Here is a 20,384-nt window from a genome sequence, read left to right on the forward strand (position 1 = left end):
AGCTGATAGGCTGGTCGAGACGGCTGTCCATTGGCTCTGGGACGAAGGATGGGCGGTGCAGACTAGCATGCAGTGCCGATGGAGATTCATGGAGGGGTATGGTTGCAGCGGCGGTCGATGGAGGCTATGATCTATAAGTATCCGCGCGTTCTGTGTGCACGCCGTTATGGCCGTTTGAGTTTCGTGTGTAGTTCAGCTCCGGGAGCTCAAGGACCGAATCGAACACCACATGATTTGGAATTATGATATTCCGTTCCGGTCCAACGGTACGGTGTGGGTTGAGTGCGACCCATGGGGTTGCGTCATCCACCTGTTGGCACCAATGAGATGCCTCAGGCATTTTTAGTCTTTTCAAACTCCAACGGAGCCGCACGCTGTAGACGCGCCACCCGGACGGCCCAGTCTGCAGTCCCATTCGCTGGAGACTCCCGAGCTGACCAATCAGAGCTGCGGAGTTCCACTATCATTTCATGAAAAAATTCTGTCAGCGTCAGAGTGATCTCATCACACCATCTGGCTTGCCTTCAGCATCAAGGAACCCGTTAGTAAGGTTACAAGACGCTCCTTCTCCGTTGTCCGTGCTGACGGAGACTCCGTAGGGAACTCGATTAAGCATGTATCACTTTATCTGAGTTTAACCAATTTATGGCAAGACCAGAAGCGAGCATGCCGTCCTTGAGATTGTTAATCATGAATTGTAAATCGTTAATCCTGTCTGCTGAGCCTCGACTCGAGCCGCACCGTCGATCGATTGCCACCGCAGACGATGCATCCATGGACGAATTATTTCTAATTTCCCGCTTGTTATTGCGCCGCGAGCAACAGCATCGGGACCTCCATTTTTCGTCCTCATTCCTGAATTCTAATCTCCTCAGAGTTCACCCTCACCCACGGGCCGGAACTTTCTCGCCTGGTCGTCGGCGACTCATTGCTGTCTGGAACAATTTTCATCAAATTTGCAGCCCGTGCAATTGCGCTCGGTGGGCTCTCCAAACCACCAGCGCGGGTGGCGGACCAATCAGACCGAACTGTGCTCACTGCCGGGCCCATCCCCGTCTCGTACTATTCCCTTACTGGACGTCTTGGATCCACCGGCTGGGACTAGACTCCTTTGGGCAGGGCCCGCCCACTCCAGCCCCAAACCAGCACACGGCACAAATCCCCTCTCACCAAAATCCCCCTAAAAAACCCGCCTACGTCACTTCTCTTCTTTCCCCTTTTCCTCCCATATCCGTTCTTGGGCCTTGCATCATCGCTCCTACCCGTTATCACGTCCTTTCCTAACCTCGACTCTGTGCGAGCCTCAGGCCGTCGAATTTCCTTCTCGATACTCGGAGAGTCGAGATTGCCTCGTTCGACGTTGGATTTTCTTTTTTTTTTTTTTTTGCGCTTTTTTTCCACCGCAGAATTGCCGAATTTCAGCCGATCGGTGTCCGTCCGTCGCGTGCCCGTTCCCTGCAGCCCCCAACATCCCCCCGGATTGCTGAACGAAGAACTCGACCCCGTGTGTATCGACAATGTCCGCTGCGGTAGCCCAACAGGGTTCGCCAGCGAGGCCCTCATCGCCAATGGAGGACAAAACGACAGTGAAAACCGAAGGTAGGTGATTTTTGTCGCAGTTGGCTGTATAGAAAAGCGTTGTTTTGCATGGGAACGCCCAGTATTTTTGCATTTCTACATGCGAAAAACCCTATTTTCCATGAGCTCATAGTATCCGTGCACGTCTTTTTCCTAGCAAAAATTTCTATATAAATTTTATAGCAATTTGCGCGTTGTCACGCAAATACAGGAGACAATGATTGACATGGCTTGCAGATACGCAAGATACCAAGGAACAAAAACCCCCAACGACGGAGGCCGAGAACTCCCAACAACATCGCCCAAACGGCTCGTCAAACACCCCCGACTACTTCAACACCGTACACAATCCTTTTTCGCTCGAGCCTAATCCCTTCGAGCAATCTTTCAGCAACAGCAATAACAACAACAACAATAATAACAACAACAGCAACAGCAACAACAATAATGCCAACAACAACAACAACAACAATAATGGCTCGTCAGGGGAGACCCCTGGCAAGTCGCTGCTACCCCCGGTGGCAGCCATTACTTCTCCCTCGCTGCCGGGCACAAGCTCCGGTGGCTACAACTGGCCCAATTCTTTGCGCTCCGGCCCGCTGAGTCCGGCAATGCTCACGGGTCCGACGTCGGGTAACGATTATTTCGACAGTATCCACCGGGGATACCCCACGCCGAACGAATCGTCCCTGCGCACCGGTCTGACTCCTGGAGGAAGCGGCTCCATGTTCCCCGCTCCTAGCCCCAACTCGCAAACCATCCTATCACAGCTGCAGAGCGGCGGTGCTACCCCCTCCACTCTCGAGTTCCATCGCACCGCCCTCAATGCGGCTCGCCGCAATGGCCTCAATCCCCCAGCGACGCAAGCACCGACCACCTCAGAACCAGAGCAACAGCTCACCTCGGTGGAACACAAGCCGACGCAGCCGGCCGTGGTGGATCCGTTCACACACCATGATGCTGCCGATGCCGCGAACGGTCTTTTCATGCTGGCCAAGGGAGGTCCGGCTACCACCACTACCACCGCGACGAACATGTACCCCGTGTCGGCGCCGAATAGTCAGATGCCGCCGGTTCAACCGTCGGCGCCGGAACCGTCGACTGATACCCGTCGGCTGACTCGGCAAGCGACCAACTCTCTGAGCAACAACCGCGAGACGACAGAGGGCTCCGACACTCAGGGTGAACAAAACAAGCCTTCCACGCGCGGAAAAGGCAAGAAGAGCACGACGACACGATCAACTGGTCGCCGGAAGGCTGAGGACACGTCGTCCAAGGGTTCAAACAAGAAAGCCAAGACTGAGGAAGGGGATGGATCGCAGAAGGGCGAGTCGGAAGAGCCCAAGAAGATGACGGAGGAGGAGAAGCGCAGGAACTTCCTCGAGCGTAATCGGTTCGTCGCACTTATTTCCTTGATTCTGCACCAGCCATCACTAATACAGCTTTTAGGATTGCTGCGCTCAAGTGCCGCCAGCGAAAGAAGCAATGGTTGGCAAACCTGCAGGCCAAGGTGGATCTCTTCTCCACGGAGAATGACGCCTTGACGGCGACTGTCACCCAGCTGCGGGAGGAGATCGTCAACCTGAAGACCTTGCTACTGGCGCACAAGGACTGCCCGGTGTCCCAGTCGCAGGGCATTCCATTGCTGATCAACGGAATGGGAACGGGATTTGATCCCAACCCGTACAATGTCAACAACACGATGCCCATGCAGCCCGGACCCGGCGCGCCACCGATCTCCACGCAGGGACTCCGACGATAATAATAATTATGAGATAATGATAATCATAATTTTGCAGGCAGGCGCGTCTTGCTTCTCTCTCCTTCTCCAGTGTGTTTGTTGTGGACGGTCTTTCCTCTCCCTTGGGTTGGCGATGTCGGCCGATTTACTGGCGTTCATGGTGTTCAGATTGCTCAACTACATTGCGGTGATATTTTTGCTACCTTTTTTCAATTCTTGTCTACTACTTTCTGCTGTTATTTCGCCACGAGGGATGCGCGAGACGAGCAAAAAAAGTCGGTTCTGGCCGATGACTGTACTTTGGCCGGTTATGCTTAGGATACGGTGTTCATCATTAGAAACGTTGGCTGATTATTATGCGAATCCTTTGATCGTTGGCTAGATAGCTGATAGAATGCTTACCGATGACGATGGCTCTTGTATACCTGTCGAGTGTCAACTGTCATCACGAACTCGCTTAAGTAATCAAGCTAGTTCGTTAAACAAAACTCCGCCTTCGAAGAGGTTCCTGAACACATGCACGTAGCTCGAGGAATCCCAAGTTGAGCGGCGCTTGGCGATTCCTCGTGAATTTCGTTCGATGCGGACAAAACAATCTCGCATGTGCCTGACATGAGTCGGTTATACGCCGCGCATAGCAGCCGACAATTCACAACCCAACACCAGCATGTCCCGCCGCTCTGCAGCGCGTTCACGTCGCGTCGACGATGCCCTGTCCCAATTGATCGATTCGATACTTCCCCCGCTACCCCCGTCGGCGCTTGGTCCTGATTATTCCGGCGATGAGGAGGATGCGCTCGCGGCGGCCGAAGAGCGTCGGCACGCGGCTTTTCTGGAGCGCTCCTGGCGTATCATCGAGTCGGCTCGAGACGATGCAACGACGACAGACAATATCAACAATGCCTCTGACCTGATCAAGCGCAAGCTCCTCAGAGAAAATGCTAGTCCGGATAAAGCCGTTCGCTTCTCGAATTTGTACTCGCGTCTTTTAACGCAGCCAGTGCTCAGTCAAAAATGGGCGATTTTGTATCTGCTGTACAGACTGTCGGAGGACGTCGATGGGAGCAGGGATGCAGGTTTGGATGAGGCTGAGCGATGCCGCAGCCCGCTGATGGATGATGGCAATCTCGAAAATTTGCTGTTCCGGGGCCCCAGGAACTTGCCCGCTCACATGCGGTTCGCTGCTGATGATGACGGGCCGGCCATTAGTTCGTCGGTATCCCAGCGTGGAGGGCGAATGGAACGCCGCGACTCTCTGCGACCGCCGCAAGCTGATCCACAACAACAAAGACGTCCACAGCCGGTTTCGGAGGGGAGAGAGGTACTCGCGGCGCCTGCCACAGCGGGGGCAACATCACGAAGGCCGAGCATGGCCAAAGAGACAGCCTCTTCAGATACCGTTACCCCTGGGGACCCAGAGCCGGGGTCAGAGACTAGCAAGGCGACAGAGTCGGCGTTGCTCCGCGACCTGCCGTTTGTGCTCCAGGGCTTGTCGTCAACAAACCTGGAGTTTACCTCATCGACCACTCTCAAGCTCCCGAACAACCTGCCTATCCCTATGATCTCGCTTCTGCATACGCTGGCTGAACCGTGTCTGTTGTATCGGGGATTGGCTGCCTTTGCAGATGGTTCGGAAGGCGGCCTCATTACTCAGGCACTTCGAGCTGCTATTGGCGACCAGCTGCGGTCTTATTTGAGCCTCGTGGCTACGTTAGAAGGAGAGATCAGACGGGCCTTAGCTGCAGCTGCTGATGAGTCGGATCCAAAGGGAACGGTCAAAGGTGCTGTGACCTTGAAGCGCTGCGTTGTGTGGACTAGGGAAGCAACCATGGCGTTGCGTCTAATGAGTATCATCGTCGAAGAAGCCAAAAGTAAGTTTCGCTGCTTTCCGTCTTAAACACTCGGAACTGACATTAGTCGCAGACAAGAAGGGCGGCCAACTCATATCCCTGATACATAGCTTCTCCTCCTCTCATGGTGATCCCTTTGTTGGTGCCTTTGCGGAGAGATTACTGGAGCATGTCACTCGGCCGTTCTACGACATGCTACGACTCTGGATCTACGACGGCGAACTGTCTGATCCATACAAGGAATTCTTCGTCATCGAACCCGAATTCAGACCCAGCACGGATCCTCGGCGCATTGCCACCAGTGTGTGGGAGGACAAGTACAAGCTGGACGAGGAGATGGTTCCATCAATCATTACCCAGGAATTCGCCAAAAAGGTGTTTCTCATTGGCAAATCGCTCAATTTCATCCGATACGGCTGTGGAGACTCGGCGTGGGTGGAGGCGTACTCGAAAGAAGCGTCCGAGGAGCTCCGGTATGGCGATACAGCCAAACTCGAGGCCTCGATTGATGAGGCCTACAAGACGACGATGGCGCGTCTGATTGCACTGATGGACACGAAGTTCTTGCTCTTTGAGCATCTGCGGGCACTGAAGCGGTACCTACTTCTCGGGCAAGGCGATTTCATTGCGGTGTTGATGGAGTCCCTTGCGCCGAACCTTGATCGGCCGGCGAATTCGCAGTACCGCCACACGCTGACCGCTCAGCTGGAGCATGCTATCCGCTCGTCGAACGCGCAGTTTGACTCTCCGGAGGTTATTCGACGCCTGGATGCACGCATGCTGGAGCTGAGCCACGGCGAGATTGGCTGGGACTGCTTCACACTCGAGTACAAGATCGACGCCCCGGTCGACGTTGTCATCACTCCCTGGGCGTCGACTCAGTATCTCAAAGTTTTCAACTTCCTCTGGCGCGTGAAGCGTGTCGAATTCGCTCTGGGCAGCACCTGGCGACGGTGCATGACTGGCGCGCGAGGAGTTCTCGGCGCGGTAGACGACAAGGTCGGCGCGGACTGGAAACGGGCACGATGTGTCATGGCCGAGATGATCCACTTCATCTGCAAGCTGCAAAACTATATTCTCTTCGAAGTGATCGAGTCCAGCTGGGACCATCTGCAGGCCTCCATCTCCAAGCCCGGCTGCACGCTCGACGACCTCATTGAGGCGCACACCAAGTACCTCAACTCTATCACGCACAAGGGTCTCCTAGGGTCCAGCACGTCGCGGAGTTCTTCATCAGGAAAGCATTCCGAAGAGAGCTTCCTGAGCCAACTGCACCAGATTCTCAAGATCATGCTCGCCTACAAAGACAGCGTCGATGGACTCTATTCCTTCTCCGTTGCTGAATTCACGCGTCGGCAGGAACTCAACGCGCGGATCGAAACCCGCACCGCACAGGGCCGCTGGGGCATTACGGAAGGCGACTTTCTCGCTGCCCGACGCGGACAATCAGCCCCCGCGTCGGCAACCTCATCGTTCAATACCGCATTCGGCGGCGGCCCTCCGCCCGACGACCCAGCAACAGCCACCGCATCACCTCTCCTTGCAGCATCGTCTGGCTTATCCGCCGACGACCAAATGCTCGCCGCCCTACAGACCCGCATGCGCGACCTCGCTGCGGACTTCCGTGCACGGCTCAACGTCTTCCTCGGAGACTTGGCCTTCCAGCCGGACCTGGACATGCGGTTCCTCGGCGTGGTCATGAATTTCAACGATGTCTACGAGCCGGTTCGGCGAAAGCGGACTGCCGCAACAAATAATAGTACCTCTATGCGGGAAAGGGAACGATCGCGACGGAAAGCCGCATCGACATCAGGTAACAATAATGGGAATGGGAATGGGAATAATGGGCCGCAGTCAGAGGGCACCACCAGCAGCACACGGACAGCAACAAGGGATAAAGACAAGGAACGAGACAGGGATACTTCAACGGGACAGCAGCAGAGAGGCGCAAGTGGGTAGGCTAACTAGCCGGATGGCTTTGTTTACAGTACTTTATGGTTATTTTCCTGGATATAGGCGCAATAGATACCCTCAGGCTGCATGGACCCGAGTTACATGTCAACTGCCATAACGAATGTACCGTATCTTGAAGATCCGGAAGAGCTAACCTCGTTAGGGTTAGTTTTGCCCATCAACCCGCAATGCCAAGAATAATCACCGCGGAGCTTGAAAGCTAAAAGACGAGGCGGAAGGAAAAAAAAAGTTCAGTAAATATTCAGACACACAGAGTGAGGTTTGGACGAGCACACAAAATAATCGTCCATAAACTCAATAATTCCCGTTGCGAAGACCTCAATTGAGTCTACTGGCGCGCCAGTCGGTTATACGGAAAATGTCGAAAGAGACAACAGAATCGACAACGTCGACACATGTCCCAGCCTGGAAGCGATTAGGACTGAAACTGAAGAATTCCAGCGACGATCATTCGCCGCCGCAACCGAGCCCGAGCCCGTCCTCGAAGGCCTCCGAGAAGAAGGGGAAGCGAAAAAGCGATACCGATGAAGACGGAGAGAAGAAGAGGAAGAAGAAGAAGCGACGCGTCGAGCAGAAGGAGGAGGAAGGTACGAAGGATGATACGACGACGAAGCAAAATGTGACCGCGACGACGGCAGATGGTGAGGATGGGAAGGCGAAAAAGAAGAAGAAGAAGGAGGAGAAGAAGAAGCAGCAGCAGGCCGAACAGGACGAGGATACGACGATGAAGGACTCGGACACGACCAAAGACGCAGCAAGCTCTACGACAGCGACAACGGCAGACGTTGAAGACGGGAAGGTGAAAAAGAAAAAGAAGAAGCAGCGGGTCGAGACGGCGAAAGAGGATGATGCTGCGATGGAGCAGTCGAGTACGAATCAGGGCGTGACGGCAGTAACGGGAAAGGCGAACAAGACAGAGAAGGAAGTCAATTGTAAAACCCCTGCAGCCTCCGAAGCGCAACGGAACGAGGAGGACGAGGACAAGGAGGAACGAAAGAAGAGAAAACGGGAGAAACGGGAAATGAGGAAGCAAAAGAAAGCCCAGAACAATGACTCTACGAACAACATCAACAATCAAAAGGACGGCAGCAATGCCAATACGAACGACAATGGCAACAACACCGACGAATCGCCGATTCTTAGCTACTTGAACCAATTCTACCACGATCGCTCATCGTGGAAATTCAAAAAGGCCCGTGAGGCCCACCTTCTCAAGCACCTCTTCACGCTGGAGCGCGTTCCAGCAAGCTACAACAAAGCTCTGCTGGCATATCTACAGGGACTACGGAGCGAAGGCGCGCGACAACGACTACGCAAGGCCGCGCACGAGGAGATTCGGAAAGATGAAGAACAAAACCAGACTCTGGTGACTACGGAAACGGCAGACAACGACGATGGGTCAGATACGGAGCGGGTCTCGCAGCAGCAACAGAGGCAGCAGCAAGAATACGCCGCCGCAGTTGCAGCATTCAAGGCGAATCTCGCTTCGGGTAGCCAGGATCTTGATCGCGGAGTGGTGCCGGACGGTGCAACATTCGATTTAAAGCGGCTCGAGAGACGGAAGCGAGCCGAATTAGTGCTCTGGGTGGTGCGCGGAAAGATTAGTAAACCGACGCCGTCGTCGGCTCCCACTGCGGCTGCCAACAAGAGCGAGGAAGAAGCAGCAAACGCTACAAAGGAGAGCAATCAGGTGTCCAAGAAGAGCGACAAACCCAAGAGGAAAACACCTGCGAAGAAAAAGAAGAAGAACCGGACAGCAGTGGTGGAATTTAGTAGCTCTTCCGAAAGTGACAGCGACTGAAATGCAACTGAATCTTATTTTTTTTTTTTCTTCCATTTGGCTATGCTATGATTTTCACTCCCGCATTACGACATTTTAGGGTAGATTGTAAATTTGTTAGTAGCTCAGGATAGTTCCGACTTATTTGACTTCCGCGTAAACCTCCAACGCATCGTGCAGCCGCCCAAAAACTCCTTCATGCCAACTCCTCAACTCCTCCCACTCGCTCTGCAACATCGACCTGCACATCATACGCAACCACCCACCGACGATAATGTCCGCATAGCTAACCTTATTCCCCAGGATGAATGGCCCGCTGGGGTCCCGGGTGAAGAGTTTCGCCAGCGGAGCGAGGGTATTCCGGAACGACTCCTTGACCTTCTCGCGCTGCTCGCCGACCACGTCGAGGTCCCAATAGGACTTGACGCCGGCGCGGCGGGCGAACTCGGCTCTGCAAGCCTCGGCCCGCTCCGGATCGAACGGCATGCCTTGCACCGAGAGCTGCTGATGCATGCTAAATGCGCCATCGACGTCATAATTGAACTTGGCATATTCAGGGTATTCTTTGAGATTTAGCTCAGACAGAGGGATGGCCAGGAACGGTGGCGGGACGAAGCCAAAGTCGAGGTCTTGTGCGGGGAATAAGTCGACGCCGGAGTCGGGATATGTCTTGTTCAGGTACACCGCGATTTCGAACGAGTCGCCAACCAGAGCACCCGTGGATGGGTCCTGGACGATCGGCAGGGTGTAGTAGTCCGAGCCGTCGGGAAATTTGCGGCAGGCGGGCAGGCCAAGGCCCTTGCGGACCTTGGGTATGTCCTCCATGTGCACCCATTCCGTCTTGTGCGCAACACGCTTGACGTTGAGAGCGAGGCGCGCTTTCCAAGGGTTCGGTGCGCAGCAATGTTTCTCCACGGGAGGGCGCATGGCGATATCGTAGAGGGTGATGATCTTCTGGTTCTGTTCAGAAGAGTCCGTGCTCGTGGTTGTCGCCATGGTAGATGGATTCGAACTTTTGAGAATTTCTTCTTCCGTCTTCAATCTCGAGAGTACTCTGCGTGTCTCTATGATGCTTCCTATGACCAAACGAGCTTCTTATATAAGTGTCATTATCTTCTGGCTTCGGTCTTCAATCATAAAGTTATTCGGAGTTTTCCTGCATCCGAGGTCGCTGCATTTGGGGTTGCCGAACTTTGACGGGCCCACATCGGTGATGATTCATTTTTATTCATCATGATCGCCACGGAGAATGTTTTACCCATCCTCAATGAGTGATTCTGATCGACTCTTGCTCTTCACCAACATTATGGAGTGGTTGTTTAGACAATGACTGTGGTCATCCATGGTTCAAGATGGCTCGCCTGAAATTAATGATGATGCCAGATCGAGGATAAATGTTAAGTCTTGACGGATAAGAAAATCACTTTGACTCATCGAAGGACGGTCGGCATGCTATGGAAATTTTTCACTCAGCACATGAGGCTTCCATACAGAAATCAATACTCGTCTTATGCACGTCGACGGGCTTTTAATGAGGATAATGACAGAAGAGGCCTAGGGAAGAAGCACTGGGTCCACTGCCAACGTCTGACCTGGACCATGCCGCATTATCACCAAATTCACACTGGTCTCGACCTCCCAAGACAATCCATTCGGGGCCCCCCGAAAGCCCGCGACATAGAATTCAGCCGTGCCTGTTGCCAGAGAGACACCAGATTAACCAATAGCAGTGTCCCATGAAACGCTCGACAGAAATGGAGAACAGCGAAAGGGTTAAAAAAATGTAGCAAGGCATATCAGGCGAACGGTGCCAAACAGCGCCCATTGTTCAGTGACAGCAGACTGGGGAAGAAAGTCCCGTTACCAGGATACGAGAGTCGAGAACCGGACGGATGATGGATCTCACCGAATCACCCCGAAGTCACTGATAGCTGACCTACCAACGAAAAGGATATAGCCTTCCGGGTCTTAGGGAGGGCCATAGACCATTTACAATTTGCCAGACATCCCTGCAGGGCGTCCTGCATTCAGCCCCCTCCAACTAATAAGCCGTGGCTACTACTGGGCTCCGCGGGTTCTTGTGAGTGTCTTACGAATGCAAGGCTGGACTGTCACCGGATACGTATACGGACGGGGGAAACGGGTCAACATGCATATGTCGTCCGGGGTTCTGCGGAAGTGGATACTGGATGCAACTACGGATTCGAATTGGTGCTCCGGATTGTATGATGGAGGATCATGCACTTGCAGTAAAAAAAATGAGAATACATACGTGAAGTAGCATACATGCTTTTGCAGTATGAGACATCATTTACCAGTGAGCAGATTGATTCCTCCGCCGGCAACGCTGGCCGGTGTCTTGAACATGCTGGCAGGGAGCCAAGACACATCCCTGCAACGACTGGTAGAGCAGCGACTAACTGTATCTGACAGGGAAACTTGTTGACAAGGGGGCCCTCAGAGCTCTTTCGGAAAGATGTTCGAACTGTATGCGACAGAATGCCCGCCCACGATCCGCCCGGTGCATCATGCAGTGGAGCAGTCCGCTCCGTCGAATCGTACATCATCCATATTATCCGTCATTCCGTCATCGGCCAGGCCAAAAGAAATTCCCAAAGTCCAGAATCCGACTGAAAAGAGACACCGGTGAGGCGGCCCCTCATCATATCTTCCCGAACACCGTAGAATAGAACGCAGCCAGTAGCCGGTCAGCCGATCCCTGATCCAGACAATCCGCGAAAATCTGTATCTGGCTCGTATCCAAAGTCATTGTCGATTTGATCAACCTCATCCGGTCCCGCTCCAGCTTCTAAAGTGGAACATCAGCTTCGGGAGATTTCCTTACGCGAGAAACCAAAAAGTATCCGCGGTCGGGGTGGCGGTCGACTTTACCTTCATTGGCGCGCCGTGTCCAGTATGCAAAATCCTCATCAAAGTTCCTCATGAACGCCTCAACGACATTTTCCCTCTTGTGCTCATTCTTCTCTAGTGTATGATTGTCCGGAGTGTTCTGTTGTTGGGTTTGTTGTTTATCGTCGGCGTGTTCGGAGGGCGAGCGCGACATTCTTTGGAAGACGCTGTGGTCTGGCCGTGTCTTCGAAATGATAGAAATCGGATGGAATTTTTTGTTATTTTCCCCAGGCAAAAGGGGGGTGATTTTTGGCTCTTAAATAGTACGGGAGGTGGTGTGCATGCTACCACGGAAGCCGGGAATAAAAGGCAGTCCTCCGCCAAAAGGGGGGGTGGTCTGGTTGGGAAATTGCAGGTGTGACTCCTGCACCTAGGTTATTAGTTACAAAGAAGTCGTCTGGGTTGCAAGGATTATTATTTTAGTCCCCGTCAGGAGCGTCAGGAAAACCAGGCCAGCTGCAATTCAAGTTAGCCGCAGCGGAGTCTGGGCAGTGTCCGAGAGAAGGACCTGGAGTATGGAGCCGTCGCCAATTGAGGGCCACCGAGGCCGGGGGACCTCTTTGATTTCCTTTCCTTACGATATTTTCCTTAGTGCGATGTGCAGAATGCTCCGTCCACTCGGGTAACTTGAAGTCAAGGAAAAGCAATTTCCGTCCATCTTCACGGAACCGCCGCAGACCGTGACGAGACTGAACTCTGTGGGCTGATCGCAGCCATTGCGAGTCAATTTCGGGACCCTCGTCAGTCGATAACCTCACAGAAATGGAGATGTTTGGCAGCGCTCAGATCGCGTGCCATTTGCCAGCACGGGCAAAGTGCGATTCTTGGGCTCAATTTCTTGCGGCTTGACTAGATCACAAACTTCGATCTAGTCACCCCGCTAAGTACTAGTGGCTTCCCCAATGGGAAACGACTAGCTTTCGCGGAAACCGGAAGTCAGATCCTCCAGAAGCTCAGGGACTCAGGGTTCACACTCTCAGGGTTCAGGGCCAACCCGACGAATAACATGCCATTGAGTGGGCAGAACCCTTGCTCTGTGAGCACGGAAGAATTTTGCGCTCGAAACTAGCTGTCACGAGAGGATGCAGGAGGGACTCGTGGATGGACAGGGGAGGCTAAGCTCCTTTTCTTTGCCACAGATATCGATGCTTCTTTTTCTTCTGCTTTGCTGTCAAGCTGTCAGCCTGTCCCAGCTGGACCCATCTTCATACGTCACATCTGAGCACCGCAAGTGTGAACGATTCTGAACCTCTCCAGGGGTCAGAACGAGTACCCTTGCTCCAGTGGTTCCTTTTAACCCGTTCAGTGTCTTTTTTTTTTTCTCTCCTCCCTCTGCATTGCCCTTGCTCCCAGTTCCTTTTTTCATCCATTCGGATGCATGATCCGATGCATCACATTTTTTGCTGTCACCCCTGCCTGAGGTAGTTTACCTTTCTCTGATTGGGTTCGCGGGAGAGATCTGTGGAGAGGCTGACGGTGGGCCGATGGATGACTAAATGCCAAGTAGTAGATCCATTTTGGCATAGCGTGGGACTTCCATATGCCTAGGGAAGGAAGGTCTCGCCTACGGAAATACCTCCTTCCTTGAACAGAGGATTAGGGTTCGGGGCGGTCTCCTCCTGATCATTCTTCGGCAACGCAGACAAGATTGAAATGCATTCAGTCATGCTTCCCTGTTACCGAGGACCAGAAACGACTTCTCGCTTGCACCCAGTAGTGCTTCAGACAACCTTTTCCAGCTCCTGCTCCGATGCATACTACTCCCGATTTCGAGTAGACCTTGTAGAAAAATATATATAGTACGGAGAGTTGCTTTCCTGCAGTGCATGCGTGAAGCTTCGATCCGGAACAATTTGGCTGCGGTCATCCTGACGGCTGGGATCAACGGGAATGGGAACCATCAGATCATGGAACACATGCCATTTCGAGCTATTACTTAGAATATACTTGTTCACAGCTCGGAACACGAGCGTCCTGTTCTTCCTCTGATTCCAGCTTGTAGGACAAAGCACTTACTCCAAAATAAACTCCATAGTCAGTCCCAAAAGTTCAAGCCCAAGCCACGGAAATTCATGCTCTCCGTAGCCACCCCCATGCAAAGCAGTCCGCACGCCTGTCAAGTACCGATCGATCCACCGAAGCTTCATGCCGGCGTGTCGCCCTACCCGTGGCGCGTGGCGCACGCCCGGAAAATCCCCATCGATCGCCGGACCCCCAAAGGGCCCGAGTTACTCAAGCTGTCAAGTCATGGGCCGCATTGCGAAACACAATTGTCTTTAGTTCATCGGCCCGTTTCCCTTCAGGTTACCTCTCGCCACTGACAAAGCCACATATCTTGACGATGGGGACGGATCAGTGCGAACAAAATGACCTTACGGTTCTGGGATTAGACATCCGCTCTTAACTCTCCAGGTGCGATCTCGAATGTTCGCATTACAAATAACGAAGTCTAGCAGAGCAAGACAGTACGGAAAATCCGGCCGAGATTAGAGGTCCGTGTCTGGATCATATCATGGATTTTTGATGGAACTAAGGCTCAAAACATCGGCTATCACAGTAGCATTGTATATATAATCCTCGACTACCTGCGGTGAGAGGCATTCCTCCCACGAGGGTAGGTACAAGGGGATGGCGGATGATGGAAATCCCTTAGTTATCTCTGGTCACATCATCTGTCGCCTGGCCATGCACATTCACCGCCCCGCGACATCATGATAACATTCCCACACTGTCCCGCTTTTCGATTTCTTGATATTTGCCGATCAACCAGGTCTTGTCTCCCCTTGTCACCCCATTCAACGCATAGCGCTCGGCATCTTTCCAACAACGGTGGCGGAAGCAGGGTACTTCTTCGTAAACCAGAACGCCGGATTGGCAAGTCGTCGGACAAAAATTGTCCAGAAGCGATCTTCGGTGGAATTGAACATACACAGGGCAGTAGACCTTCCAAGATCCAATCATCTCTGCAAGCTGGTCAGATGATGCGATTCATCCTCTTGTCATCCAAGGGAAATCAGCTTCATTGGCAAGGGCTCGGAACTCAAAAAATGACGACACAGGGCAAAATCCTGAAAGATGACTGGACAAAGAGAGACAGCGGCTTCGGAAAGATCAGGATAGAGTTCCCATAGGCCGACGTCGTTCTTCTCGGGCTAGGAATTGATCACAGCAATGATCACAATACAGGCAAGGCTGGCTGACCTTCCCGGCAAACTCCACGTGCCGCCGACGAACGTATCTAGTTGCCGTATTCAGTCCATCTTCTTTCGAATCACCCAAATTCAGGGATGTAACCTCAGCCTGTTTCTTCGGCGATTGAGCGGTGAAACGGCCCTCTCTCTCTCTCTCTCCCTAGAACGTTGACAGTACTATCAAGGGCCATTTTTCACCGACATGGACAACGTATCATGATAGGGGCTGATAACCGCGGATAGGAGAATGGTTCCGGGATCTCAACTGCTTAGAGCCGTCGCCCTTGTTATGCCAGAGGTAAGTCCTCAAAAGATTGCAGCGGTAGAGACCGGAAGTTCTACGTGCCGCTCGAACCGAGATGCCAAAGCAGAGGGCCCGAATTAGGCTACGAGCTGAATCCCTTAGAGTGCCGATCCCCGCATCCTCGCAACCTCAGCTTGCGGGCTGATTTGATGCATCAGTGGCAAAGAAACGCATAAGGCAGATACTTTCAAGTTTCATAGTCTTCTCATCCGCGAGGTGTAATCAGCTCAAAACTTCGTCCTTCAATCCCGCGTCCATTCCATCTCGAAATACGTTCTCCAGTACAGTATTTGCTGATAGCTAAATCAAAGAGGACTTCGGAGCCAGCATCGAGTCTTCGGGTTCTTTCCCCGTTCTTGCAGGTTTCGTGGCGTTTCGTCGTCATAATGCCCATAGACAAGGATGGCCGTTCTCCTTTTTATGCTGAAATGTTCCCTTGTGAAATATAACTAGCAGCTACGGAGTACTGCACGAAAGACTTGTAGTATAGGACATTGGATGTTTCCTATTTCCCTTAAGCCGATGGTCCCTTGAGCCGTTACTGATTCCTCGAGCTGATGTTCATTTTCGCCGGGCAAATTAATTCTTGCTCGTGCCAGTTCAAGGAATAATCCAGCAGGTAATAGATTCTCTTGAGCCTGTATTTTATGCCACTTGAGCTGATGCTGGTTCCCATGAACTGCTGGTGATTCTCTTTAAGCACGTCAAATGCAGCCTAAAATCTATACGGTATATATATTCCTGCAAGCGACGCCATTCCGATAGTTAATCTGGTGATATTCCCTATGCAGAGTTAATGCTGATTGTTTTGAGCTATAAAAGTGATCCACCCTTGGCTGCTATGCACTTTACAGACAAAACTGATTCTCTTGAATTAATGAAACTCCCCATGAGCTGGTATTGACTCCTGTCAAGGAATCAGAGATTCCGCTGGCCAGATGTTCCTTGTGGAGTGCAACCACAACATGCGATTGGCCGACCAAGGCGGTCACAACCGGCAGAATCCATCCAGGCCGACAGCTCCCAAGGCAGCTCTCCGAAACGCGTATGCAACAGTCAGCGCTCTTGTCGTCATCAGTCTCTCCAGTTCACCCTGGTATTTCCCTCAATTCTGTTCAATCTGCCTCTGAACTGAGCACGGTGTCATCATGTCGGGTACGCATTCAATAGCGAGCTTGGCCGTCGTCTGGCGCTGACATTATCACACAGGAAGCGCAGGGTATGATAGACATATTACCATCTTCTCTGAGCAAGGTCGATTATACCAAGTCGGTCAGTTTCTTGCAATCGGAGCTTGCCTGCTCTCTGGCTGATGAAATCAGAATATGCCTTCAAAGCGATCACAGCCGCAAATATCACCTCGGTAGGAGTTCGCGGGAAGAATTGCGCTGTCGTCATCTCGCAGAAGAAAGTCCCTGTACGTTACACTTTTCATGGGAACAGTTTGAAGGGCCAGGGCTAAGTTTCTCCTTCTACAGGATAAACTCATTGACCCCTCGTCCGTCACGCACATCTTCAAAATCTCCCCATCCGTAGGCTGCGTGATGACGGGGTCGATCGCCGATGCTCGAGCCTGTGTCGACCGAGCGCGCAGTGAGGCTGCGGAGTTCAGGTACAAGTACGGATACGAGATGCCCTGCGATGCCCTCGCCAAGCGACTGGCCAACATCAATCAAGTCTACACACAAAGGGTTCGTTCACTGCAAGCGCATGTTAGAAGTTCACGTTGTTGATTGTCTGGCAGGCCTACATGCGTCCCCTTGGCGTTGCTATCACACTGATTTCTGTCGATTCTGAGTTCGGTCCGCAGCTTTACAAATGCGATCCCGCCGGGTACTATGTTGGGTACAAGGCGACAGCATCTGGCCCGAAGCAACAAGAAGCGCTCAATTTTCTGGAGAAGAAATTAAAGAACAAGGATTATGCTCCCGGTAGCTGGGAGGACGTGGTGGAGTTGGGGATCACAACACTGAGCAACGTGCTCAGCGTGGACTTTAAGAAGAACGAACTGGAAATTGGCATCGTCGGTGGTCCCCGAGCTGACGGGCAGGAAGGCACAGATCCAGGGTTTCGAACTCTAACGGAGGATGAAATCGATGAGCGTTTGGCAGCGATCAGCGAGAAGGACTGAACAGGCGGCCTGAACACCAAGGAAGCATAGAGGGGAGTGGTGTTTATTTTCGACTGGATGAGATTTTGACCAATGGCATATCGATGATGATGAATTCCAGTTGTTTACCCCTATGATGAACTTTTGCCAGGTGTCAACCTTGACGACGTAATTCCTGTTCGGGCGATTTGTTTGGATGTAGCATCCGTTTCACAGCTAGACCCTGATCCTGTCACATCTACTCCGAGAGTTCAGGTGCGCCGCCTTCTCAGGTTCCCCATGGGCCATGCCGTCATATTGCTTTAAACGGGCCGTAGCGCGAGAGGGGGGGGTTTCATCGACATGCAGAGAGAAACCGACGACGTCTTCGACTCAACCTCGGCAATCCATTCAAAGCAGTCGCCACTCAACTCAGCAGTTGACGGTGGGAGACACAATCCATCGCGGTGGAGCGACTTCAGCTACAATGGTACAGAGTTAACTCAGAGTTTACAGTGCCGGGCTTACTCACACGCAGCGTGGGAATATGGAGTCTGGTACGATCCGCTCGAGCGCCCTACTATGACTCCATCACTCGGTGAAACAGAGAGTGCCTACATTCAAGCGTGTACCGAGGCCCTCCGTCTGTGCCGAGTCCCTCCGCCGCGTTCCCGATCTATTATAGTATTTTGCCGATCATATGTGGCTGTCTACCACACTTCCACTCATAATCATGTAGCTGGTTATTTGTGTTTTTGTGCTTTTCTTGGATTGCAGATTCAGCGAATTGGTCTGTGAATCACTAAATCAGTCCCTTTTCCGTCGTCGTTCATTTCTTCCTTTTTTCCAGTCTTTCCCAATCCCAGCTTTCATCGATCGGCGCCAGTGGCAAAACTAATTCGCAGTAGCGTGGGCCTTAAATGAGTCACCAGCCACAGCTCCAGCTACGATCCGACCTGTGGCGCACCAAATTTAAGCTTGGTGATTTGTGGCTGACCGCTTGCATATCCCCTCCTCATCGCATTTCCGACAGCACGGATAGTGCTGCCATGAGTTTCTCTGGGGCTCGAACTATCTCTATTTCCCACCCAGCACCCACAAATAGGCAAATGGTTCCTGGAGCATGGGCCTTGAGAGATCAACTCGGCCTAACCCAAAAGAAAAGAAACAAAAAAAAAAAAAAGCCCACATGGTCGAGCTCCACAAGGCTTCTTAGTTTGAGCCATTGTTCGGTTCGATCAAGCCAGGTCTGCATTCTGCAGAACCCAGGTTCATCTTCTCGGTCCCATTGGTTTCTGATGATCTTACGCAAAGACCTTGCATTTCGGACGGAGAACATTGGGGAAAAGCCGGGATTTCTTTTTGCGACATTCTGGGTGTCAATACTACAACTACTTATATATATATATATATATCAACAATCAATCGACCTCCTTACTCGTCTCCATGGATGACCCAAAAGCCAAGAGAGATCCTTTGATTTATAGCTGCTCTTTCTCGGGGGTTCATTTTGTCTCCTTGTTTTGTCCGGCGTCCGTGTAATGGCTATTTTTGTTCCGTAGTCTCATTGCATTTGTGTCGTTCATTTTGCATATCCGCATTCTTTTCTTTGGTGGCATTGGACCATGGCGGACGGCTGTGAGCATGGTCCTTGGTGGTTTGGTGAAGGAGGACGAGACCAACTGACCGACGATCCAGTAAACGACGCTCGGGCTCTTCGAGTCGCTGAATTGGTGAACGACTTTCGGACATTACATCTTCAGATTTGCGAACATACATCGAATCTCCCCTCGGGCAGTGAGACGCAATTGGAAGGCTATCAGATACTGGTACGCAGCTGGGCCGCTGCACAGAGCTTACTGGACTCTGGATTTGCTGCAACACCGAGTCAAGAAATTGACGATCCCGAGGCACAGAAGGCGGAGCTACGACAGTGAGTTATGCATTGTTTGCAATTTATCTATGTGACTGGGTTCCAACTGACGTCCATGTACATAGAATTATTCTCGATGCAAGTGCGAAGCGCTTTCAGGCACACAAAATATACTTACAAGTTGCGGCTGCTAGAAGATGGGTCACCAACCGGACGGAAGTCCTTCGCAGTCCCAAATCCCCCGATACCGATGCGCGGTTGCGACATGTGGATGAGATCCTCCGCCAGGTGAGTAATAAAATTCTACTTGGCCGGGAAGGGTGCCGCATACTAATTGCGCCGTTCCTTGCCAGGAATTGGCGGAAATCACGGATCAATTCATTCATGCGGACCTTCGGAAGGCCGATGTGCGTGCTGGGCACTGGGTGGACGAGGATCCTCCGCTGGCGGCTGTGATGATGTGGATTAACTCGCAACATTGACGGGCGCTTTGGCATGGCCAGAACGATTGTTGCTGGCATCGATCGTTCCGACCGCACTCCCTCTTCCCCTGTCTTCGGCTGGTGCTGGACACCAGGTTCGAGACGAGGACCGTGCTTCTGCAGGCAGAACCACCACTCTCGGAGTTCTTCCCTCGTCCGGTACTTTCGACCTTGCACTGGCTCTTTCACTCTTATTTGTGTACAAATCCCTCCCACAGCGTCTGCTGTGCACAATGATTGTCAGGCTTGTTCCTCGGAAGTGAGCCTGGGCGTAATGAGGTGTGTACGAGTATGTTCTGAATGCTGATCATGTCTTTGGGGTTCACATCATTGGCTCGAGAAGTGCTGGCACCTAGATTTTGATTTTTCATTTTTTTTTGCATGAGTGCATAAACTCCGCATGGAAGGTACTTTATTGACCATTGGATCCGACAAACTTAAATCATCCCTTGAGAATATATGGCATGTCCACAAAGTTATTGACATTGAGTTTGAGGCACTAAACTCTGGTGATTTTCTCCCTGGGATCGACTTGAGCCAAAAACCAGAGAAACCACGCAGATCTCTGGTCCCCTCTGCATACGGAGTAGATCTGGGCAATCATTGCCCTTT

At 52.2% G+C, this 20,384-nt stretch overlaps 11 protein-coding genes across 11 annotated transcripts; 9 read left to right on the plus strand and 2 right to left on the minus strand.

The window, feature by feature from the left end:
* Positions 1-229: 229 nt before the first annotated feature.
* On the plus strand, positions 230-1,105 carry VTN49DRAFT_5352 (uncharacterized protein; the record flags this gene model as incomplete). Its single annotated transcript, XM_069413400.1, has 2 exons — positions 230-266; positions 876-1,105. 2 exons carry the CDS (start codon positions 230-232, stop codon positions 1,103-1,105), a joined length of 267 nt encoding a protein of 88 aa, XP_069266587.1.
* Positions 1,106-1,517: 412 nt separating this feature from the next.
* On the plus strand, positions 1,518-3,340 carry VTN49DRAFT_5353 (uncharacterized protein; the record flags this gene model as incomplete). The annotated part of the gene is made up of 3 exons (XM_069413401.1): positions 1,518-1,599; positions 1,816-2,971; positions 3,028-3,340. 3 exons carry the CDS (start codon positions 1,518-1,520, stop codon positions 3,338-3,340), a joined length of 1,551 nt encoding a protein of 516 aa, XP_069266588.1.
* Positions 3,341-3,452: 112 nt separating this feature from the next.
* On the plus strand, positions 3,453-3,701 carry VTN49DRAFT_5354 (uncharacterized protein; the record flags this gene model as incomplete). The annotated part of the gene is made up of 1 exon (XM_069413402.1): positions 3,453-3,701. One exon carries the CDS (start codon positions 3,453-3,455, stop codon positions 3,699-3,701), a length of 249 nt encoding a protein of 82 aa, XP_069266589.1.
* Positions 3,702-3,986: 285 nt separating this feature from the next.
* Positions 3,987-7,128, plus strand: VTN49DRAFT_5355 (uncharacterized protein; the record flags this gene model as incomplete). The annotated part of the gene is made up of 2 exons (XM_069413403.1): positions 3,987-5,190; positions 5,243-7,128. 2 exons carry the CDS (start codon positions 3,987-3,989, stop codon positions 7,126-7,128), a joined length of 3,090 nt encoding a protein of 1,029 aa, XP_069266590.1.
* Positions 7,129-7,501: 373 nt separating this feature from the next.
* On the plus strand, positions 7,502-8,944 carry VTN49DRAFT_5356 (uncharacterized protein; the record flags this gene model as incomplete). The annotated part of the gene is made up of 1 exon (XM_069413404.1): positions 7,502-8,944. The coding sequence occupies one exon, from the start codon at positions 7,502-7,504 to the stop codon at positions 8,942-8,944; it is 1,443 nt and encodes a 480-aa protein (XP_069266591.1).
* A 120-nt stretch (positions 8,945-9,064) lies between these two features.
* VTN49DRAFT_5357 (uncharacterized protein) lies at positions 9,065-9,919 on the minus strand (the record flags this gene model as incomplete). Its single annotated transcript, XM_069413405.1, has 1 exon — positions 9,065-9,919. One exon carries the CDS (start codon positions 9,917-9,919, stop codon positions 9,065-9,067), a length of 855 nt encoding a protein of 284 aa, XP_069266592.1.
* Positions 9,920-11,018: 1,099 nt separating this feature from the next.
* VTN49DRAFT_5358 (uncharacterized protein) lies at positions 11,019-11,369 on the plus strand (the record flags this gene model as incomplete). The annotated part of the gene is made up of 2 exons (XM_069413406.1): positions 11,019-11,146; positions 11,222-11,369. 2 exons carry the CDS (start codon positions 11,019-11,021, stop codon positions 11,367-11,369), a joined length of 276 nt encoding a protein of 91 aa, XP_069266593.1.
* Positions 11,370-11,412: 43 nt separating this feature from the next.
* Positions 11,413-11,613, plus strand: VTN49DRAFT_5359 (uncharacterized protein; the record flags this gene model as incomplete). The annotated part of the gene is made up of 1 exon (XM_069413407.1): positions 11,413-11,613. One exon carries the CDS (start codon positions 11,413-11,415, stop codon positions 11,611-11,613), a length of 201 nt encoding a protein of 66 aa, XP_069266594.1.
* An 18-nt stretch (positions 11,614-11,631) lies between these two features.
* On the minus strand, positions 11,632-11,987 carry VTN49DRAFT_5360 (uncharacterized protein; the record flags this gene model as incomplete). The annotated part of the gene is made up of 2 exons (XM_069413409.1): positions 11,632-11,732; positions 11,816-11,987. The coding sequence occupies 2 exons, from the start codon at positions 11,985-11,987 to the stop codon at positions 11,632-11,634; spliced, it is 273 nt and encodes a 90-aa protein (XP_069266595.1).
* Positions 11,988-16,476: 4,489 nt separating this feature from the next.
* On the plus strand, positions 16,477-17,459 carry VTN49DRAFT_5361 (uncharacterized protein; the record flags this gene model as incomplete). The annotated part of the gene is made up of 5 exons (XM_069413410.1): positions 16,477-16,483; positions 16,538-16,600; positions 16,651-16,745; positions 16,807-17,019; positions 17,073-17,459. 5 exons carry the CDS (start codon positions 16,477-16,479, stop codon positions 17,457-17,459), a joined length of 765 nt encoding a protein of 254 aa, XP_069266596.1.
* Positions 17,460-19,042: 1,583 nt separating this feature from the next.
* On the plus strand, positions 19,043-19,772 carry VTN49DRAFT_5362 (uncharacterized protein; the record flags this gene model as incomplete). The annotated part of the gene is made up of 4 exons (XM_069413411.1): positions 19,043-19,055; positions 19,116-19,350; positions 19,416-19,578; positions 19,644-19,772. 4 exons carry the CDS (start codon positions 19,043-19,045, stop codon positions 19,770-19,772), a joined length of 540 nt encoding a protein of 179 aa, XP_069266597.1.
* Positions 19,773-20,384: the final 612 nt, after the last annotated feature.

Source organism: Thermomyces lanuginosus, assembly GCF_041956635.1.
Source record: "Thermomyces lanuginosus strain ATCC 200065 unplaced genomic scaffold VTN49scaffold_34, whole genome shotgun sequence".
In the NCBI taxonomy this organism is placed as follows: Eukaryota; Fungi; Ascomycota; class Eurotiomycetes; order Eurotiales; family Trichocomaceae; genus Thermomyces; species Thermomyces lanuginosus.